This window comes from Gossypium hirsutum, chromosome D12 (assembly GCF_007990345.1).
Source record: "Gossypium hirsutum isolate 1008001.06 chromosome D12, Gossypium_hirsutum_v2.1, whole genome shotgun sequence".
Lineage (NCBI taxonomy): Eukaryota > Viridiplantae > Streptophyta > Magnoliopsida > Malvales > Malvaceae > Gossypium > Gossypium hirsutum.
In genome coordinates, this window is record NC_053448.1 from 6,252,326 (window position 1) to 6,260,073 (window position 7,748).

The following is a 7,748-nucleotide window of genomic DNA, read 5'->3' on the forward strand; positions in this document are numbered from 1 at the left end:
TCCGAATGAATCATTCAGATACTTGAGGATATGTTGAGATGTTGCATTCTCGAGTTCAAAGGTATGTGGGATCGATACTTGCCTCTGATTGAATTTGCATACAATAATAGCTTCCAATCGAGTATCAAAATGGTACATTATGAGGCTTTGTATGGTCGTAAATATCGTACACCTTTGTATTGGACTAAACTCAGCGAAAACAAAATATACGGGGTCGATTTGATTAAAGAGGCTGAATAGAAAGTGGAAGTGATATGCAATAGTCTGAAAACAACATTGGATCGTCAGAAATCGTATGCAGACTTGAAAAGAAAAGATATAGAGTTTCAAATCGGGGACAAAGTGTTTTTGAAAGTCTCGTCATGGAAGAAAATACTCAGATTCGGACGTAAGGCAAATTGAGTCCGAGATCTATTGGACCGTATGAGATTATAGAACGTATCGGACCGGTTGCTTATAGATTATTGTTGCCACCTGAGTTAGAAAGATTCACAATGTATTTCATGTTTCGATGCTTCATAGATACTGATTCGATCCTACATATGTGATTAGTCCGTCGGAGATTGAGATCAAATCGGATATGTCATATCAAGAAGAACCGATTCGCATTTTAGCTTGTGAGGTCAAAGAATTACGAAATAAGAAAATTTTGTTTGTAAAAGTGCTGTGGCATAAACATGGGGTCGAGGAAGCAACTTGGGAACTAGAAGATTCAATGAAAGAAAGTTATCCCAATCTATTCACCAGTAAAATTTTCGGGGACGAAAATCCCTAATGGGGGAGAGTTGTAACAGCCCGATTTTGACCCTAATCGGAAAAAGTTGTTCCGGGACCACAAATCCGAGTCAAAAAATATTTTTAAATTATTTTTGGTATTTTCAGTATGTGAATTGATATGTGTAAAAATTTCGTATAAAAATTTGATCGTTTGAGTGCTCAATTTGATAAAATAACTTAATCGCATAAATTGAAAATTTAGAAGGTCAAACTTAAAAGCACCCAATTGTTGTTGTCTTTCAAAAATGAGGGTTTTAAATGGCAATTAGGCCATTTAGTAGATAGTGGGCAGCAATGGTCAATATTGCCCTTAAGTTATATGTTTTATAATTTATTTAATTAAGGTTAATTTAGTCATTAAGTAAATTATAATATTATAACTAAAAATAAGTAATGAAAAGATGAATATTTCATCTTTCTTAGCCGAATAGTGAAAATGAAGAAACCTTCCATGGCTTTTTAAAGTTTCGGCACTTCCATAGCAAAATTAAGGTATGTTTTGGTTTCGGTTTTTGATAATTTTTATGTTTTTGAGATCGTTGCTTTGTGTACTACAAGACCCATACTTTACTTTTAGAATTTGATGGTGATTTTGAGATATGCCATTAATGAATGCTTGAGCTTTGTGATAGTTGATGATGAAATATGAAAGATATGCAAAGGATTAACATGTTTTGTCTTTGAATGTTTAGTGAAATTGAGTAATTAGGGTTAAAATTGTGAAAATAAATTTTTGAGGGACTAAAATGTGAAATAAATGAAATGTGTGGACTTGTATGAAGCCTATGAATATTCGGCCCTAGCATAGTGTGGGGAAATTTTGTGTATTTCGTGTTTTGTGCAAAAAAGACTAAATTGTAAAAAGTGTAAAATGTAAGGGGTGAAATGATAATTTGCCCATTTATGTATTTTTAGATTTAATTGAATGTTTTGATGATAAAAAGGTTAAATTTGAATATGTTTAGATCAAGAACGAAGAAAACGGAATTGGATCGGGGGAAAACGAAAGTAGTCGAGTAATCGATCGTGTCCACCGATATCCGAGATAAGTCAATTAGCAAGTAAATGTTATCTAAATTGAATATATATATATATATATATATACATTTTTTACCACACATATGATAAGTTAGAACTTAAAATGTGTAAATTAAATAAAACCTTGTAATTTACCTATATATTACAGCCGAATATAAGAATTAATATTAATAAGTTGATGTTAATGATTTACGTTTCATGTATGTTAGCTAAATATGCTATAAATTCAATGATTCGAAACAAATGGTGGAATATATATACATATATGTGTAAATTCGAATGTAAGGCTTAATTTTTTGGATTGAATTTAAGTTATGAGTTAAAGATATGGTTCTAAAGTATATTATAAGTTCTTGTAATAAAATTTAAATACTATGAATTACATATATTTTTGTGCGTATTGTTAGAACATAGTTATATACGTATATTCATGTTCTTGAGCTGGAAAATTAATGTATGAATTTTATAGGTGTAAGAGGGTTCGAACATAGATTACAAAAACATTTGTGCTGACTGTAATGTTTTTTTTAGTTATACCTATGTGGTCCGAATGTAAGTTTACTATGAAGAATCGAATATAATTCAATGTTACGGATATGCAGTTACTGAGTAAGACTTATGTAATTATAAATAACTATACGAAATAGCGTCTTTGTATTTGAGATTCTCAGGCTTGTGCCTAGCAGGCTTAATGCCGGTGAAATATTCAGACTATACGTCTAGCAGGCTTAATGTCGGTGAAATATTCAGACTATACGTATAGCAGGCTTAATGCCGGTGAAATATTCAGATTATACGTCTAGCAGGCTTAATGCCAGTGAAATATTCAGACTATACGTCTAGCAGGCTTAATGCCGGTGAAATATTCAGACTATACATCTAGCAGGCTTCATGCCGATGTACGGAATCAGGCTTTAAGCCTAGCAGGCTATGTGCCGGTGAATTTATTTAAAACGTGTGTTTAGAAAGTTCTTGTTAATGTAATTTTAAATGTAGTCGGACATGTGAATGAATTATATCTACAGGTATGTATTAATTAAATGAATGAATGGAAATAATGTAAGTTGTCTATTCGGATTGAAATATCATAAGTGTTTGTAATATTATAAGTTACCAATTTTATTTAGAGATGTAAATTGGCTTAGTTGATAACTAAGCTACCATAACGAAGGCTTATAATGGTGATTTATCAAAATGTTTGACTTTAATGATGGGGTGGTTGTTGTTAAATAGTGAACTTTGCTTAAAAGTATATTTGACTTGTTAAATATATAATATTAGAATAATAAAGTTGAAAGTATATATGCAGTTAGTGAGTAGAGAATATTAAATTATTGAGTTATAAATTTATGCAAAGGTTGAATAAAAAAAATGCTATGTACTGGACCTGTGTTAGTAAATATTATATATATTTGTATATATATATTCATATAGAATGTCTTGAAATTTGTTTGATTCAAGTATATAGGTGATAAGAAATATAATTATGTATATAAGATTTGCTAAATTGACACGGATATATATATGTATAAATTGCTTTATGAAACTTAAGTTTTTCATTAAATAAGTATACATATATTATTTATATTCGAGTATACCTTTGATTAAATTTGGTTGCGTTGATAAGGAATGCAACTATGTAATAATTTGAATTGTCCAGTAAGTATATTTAGCATTGTTCTTGCGTGTTTAAGATTGTTCAATAATTGTATATAATCATGTTAAGTTCAGTAATGCCTTGTAACCCTCAACCCTATATTTATTTTTGTAGGTGGAGTATTTATCCGGGTATCAGGAGGTTGCACACTGTCCCGATATACCAACTCATGATCGAACAGCATGCTGGGAAAGGGGTGAGCTATTCTAATATTCGTGACATCTTACTTTCTGTATCTTAGTCACACGTTATGGCTAATTATAACCATGTTATTAATCATGTAGTTTATATGGATGCCATATCGTAGCCTGGTAATTATAGCTGTGATGCCCTCGTCTGCATACGTTCATTCTGAAATGTGGTGCACTAACTCACCAATTATAAATTTCAATATAGTCGAGTGGTACCATGGGGATTGGGTGCTACGACAGTTTGGTTGCATCCAATATATCCCGGATCTGCCTTGCGAGGTGGGGGCGGTTCACGGCATCAACAAAAGAGGAAAACTGCAGTTGGATTGGAGGGTTAAGCCCTAAAAATTTGTTGCACTGTGGAACGATCGGATGGGTCGAAGACCTCAGATGGTTATGGCTTCCGATTTGCAACCATCATTAGAGTACATACAATGGTACTATAGTTGTGAAAAGCCATATATACTTAGAGGGCAGTTGACTATAGTCCCCTCGCACATGTAGCAACCTGGAGGATCGTACCCAACGACCTCGATGGAGGCAGAGCTTGCGGCAGATCATGATCCCGAACCAGAGCCCGAGTAGGAGCCTGAGTTAGATCCCGAGCAGTTACATTCACATGGGGATTCACATTGCTATCATCCAGATTTGGCGGCCAATGACTATATTTTGAGCTTCTCAAGGGGCGAATACGCATACGAGTTTGATCTCTTTGGATTCTACCCGCCGAAGTACGACACTCCTGACCTGTATCCACAGCATCATGGGACTCCTTCCGGTTCAAGTTCGTCGATGCCGATCAAGTCACATGATTTTTCCTCTATGTTTACCACACCCTCACCTACGCCAAATGAGGATGTTGGTCGTTGCGAACACCCAGAACGTGACCGTCGACCTCCGCGTAGGTATACCCCTAGGACCAACGTGACCATCGACCTCCGCATAGGTATACCCCTAGGACCATACCTTGGAATCATCAATTTTAGGGGTTTATTGAACTTTTTTGTACATTAAAAAGTTTGTACTTTTTGTATAAATTTAATTATTCTAATTTTAGGTATGCTTACTACGAAACTTTTCTTCCCTTTTTGCATTATATTAAAGCTAAATTTAAGGTTAAATGACTCTATTTTCGATATAATTTTAATTATTCCAAATGAATTATACTTTTTATAACTTAATTTGGATACAATTTAAGCATAAGCTGAATTTAAGTTAATGGGTGTTTAAACAACATTGCAACATTACATCATTACACATAACAATTTGATAGCATTAGGTCAATTCCGACCCGGTCCTGACTACTGTCCAACATGATAGTTTCGGTGAAGACATTTATTCCGACTATGACCACTTAATCTGCATAATACACAACGCTTATCGTCTGAGTTCTCCCTAATGTCCATTTCATTACGGGTTCTGGTTGATTGCAGACGAACTCTTGGATTCCTGCATAGCCCTCTGTTTGGGAGAAGCTCGAAAGTCATCGGAGGCACCTCCCACGTAGACAGGTTAGGCAGGACAGGGAACTCATTTTCCCAGACACGCAATGTGCACTCGAGCGTGTACATATCATCGACATATTGTTCAACATTAAGGTTCACTTTAGCACACGCTGCCACAGCATGCACACATGGATAATGAAGTGTTTCGAACCTCCTGTACTCGCACCGTCTGTTTTGGAGATAAACTCCATAGGACTTAGGTGGTATACCAGGTCGACTACTGATGGTCTCACTAACTCGAAACGTTTCCAGACGTCGTGAATATATTTCTACATTCATTGACCTCGCCATCTGACGGTTTGCAACCATTGCATCCCTGACATCTTCGGCAAACACGTGTCCCGCCTCCATCTGGTCGACTTGTTGCTAACCTATTCTTGGCATCAAGGTAGCCAACCTGTAGAATGTAACAGAGAAGACAGATGCAATCGGAAGATGACGTGTTTTCAACAACACAGCGTTGACCCCCTCCACTAAGTTTGTGGTTATTTGACCATAACAAAAGCCCTCGTCAAATCTTTGAGCCCATTGCCACGGCTCCATTGTACCCAACCATTGTCGGAAAGATGTGTTTGTTTGACCCTCCATGTCACTCTCAAGTCGAATCATTCTTTGGTAGAAAATATGTGGCTCTAACTCGTACGCTGTATACGTATTAAGAAAAGATTCCAGTAACTCGATAACATAAAACATTACAATTTATATTGAGAAGATAAGGTTATCATTTACCCATTGCCACGATTTGTCTCTTTCAGTCTGCATTCTTATAATCTTTATGGAAGTTAGACGCAATGTGATGGATGCAGTAAATGGATCTCCATGGCACACCGGAACGCCTAATTGCTGCAATTAAACATTTCCCTCTATCGGAGATGATGCAAATATTATCGTTGCTAATAACATACCTTCGTAGGTTAGTGAGGAAGAATTCCCAAGATTCCAAGTTCTCCTTATCTACGATGGCAAATGCTATCGGAAGCACGTTTCTATTGCTGTCTTGAGCAACCACAAGAAGTAGGATCTGTGTATATTTTCCATATAGCCAGGTCCCATCCACCTGCACAAATGGCTTGTAGTAGGGAAATGCCCGCACACATGGATCAAACGTCCAGAACATCCGATGGAAAATCATTTTTCCCTGCTGTAACTGGTCGTCCGGGCCATAATAAGGTCTTGTCTGTAACTCAGTCACAGTCCCCGATACGTACTCCCGCATAGCAGCTATCCATCCTTCTAGCTCGTTATACGACAAATCATAATCCCCAAATAATTACTCCATTGCCATCTGTTTAGCTATCTACGCTTTTCTATATGATACTTGATACTAGAATCGTGCTTGCATTTCGGCAATCAGTACAAAAAATTTAATGGTCGGCATGTCCTTCACCATTGGCATGATACATGTACAGATAGTTTTCGAATCAAGTTTTCCATAATCTTCTGTCATACGTGTTGATGTGCATGTATGAGGACCAACAAATTTTCATATCTCTCACATCTACGAACTTTTAATGAATGCAGCTCGTACCCGCCAATTGCAGCCTTCCGCTGCCTTCCAACATTCCCCAATATATATTGTTAGAGTAGACATTGTAACTTTATAATCCACTGATATGTTCATGCTATACCGTTTAATAGTAAGTACGCAGTCTTCTTTACTTTCGAATCTCTGGCCTATGAATAACTCCTCATGATCAGAATTTACAGCCAGCCGGTGAGGATGAACTATTTCAAGGTACTCCGAAAACTCAGCTACATACGCTGCGTCGGGGTCTATGAGCAACATGTGTGGCCTAGGATTATTGTGTATCAAAATACGTCGTATCTAGTTCCCGACCGAAGAAACATTAATGTTTCCATCGTTATTCACATCTTCATCGTCAATATCATCAGGTACATCGTCCACATCGGGATTACTGTCACTATCGACCTCTTCATCACAATGATCGCTACCACCTTCTTCTTCATCACCAACCACATCAATATCAGGTGTAATATTCAGATCAATACTGATCCCACATATAGTCGATTCACTATCAACGTACGATATTAGAGCCACCATCCACAGTTCTTGAGCTCCGTGTTCTTCACCATATGCATTGACATCTTCATTTTGCTCCATACCGACTAACTCAGCAAATAAGTGAATCGGTGCATTCTTGTCACTCCCATTCCCACGGTAAAGAGTGACCATTGTCTCCACGTCTTCGTCGTCTACAACTTCCATTTCGGTGAATTTGATCGGATTTGTCGAAACTGTAAACTTGTAGAAAATTTTTGATATCCTTCTTCCACAACGTCTAACAATTTTTGCATTAATCCTTCCCTTCATATCATCTAACGACACATTTCTATTAAATCTCATTGTTATTTGTTGCCGACATTCAAATATACATCCAACAATTGTTGTCAAGATGATTCCATCGAAATAAACACATACAAAAAAACTTATCATCCATCTTCAATATTCAATCTCTCAAAAAATAAAAAAAATCTCAAAAAACAATCTCGAACGGTAAATAAATTAGGGTTTTTACTAATCCTAATAACTAACCATAATAATAGTAATATTAGTTTTTT

At 36.1% G+C, this 7,748-nt stretch overlaps 1 protein-coding gene across 1 annotated transcript; it reads right to left on the reverse strand.

The window, feature by feature from the left end:
- Positions 1-4,964: 4,964 nt before the first annotated feature.
- LOC107940700 (uncharacterized) lies at positions 4,965-5,519 on the reverse strand. Its single transcript, XM_016874145.1, has one exon. The coding sequence runs from the start codon at positions 5,517-5,519 to the stop codon at positions 4,965-4,967; it is 555 nt and encodes a 184-aa protein (XP_016729634.1).
- Between the last annotated feature and the right edge of the window lie 2,229 nt (positions 5,520-7,748).

Bases quoted from the DNA above. Each gene is read 5' to 3' on its own strand.
- LOC107940700 (XM_016874145.1), bottom strand. From the start codon at position 5,519: ATGGAGGCGGGACACGTGTTTGCCGAAGATGTCAGGGATGCAATGGTT.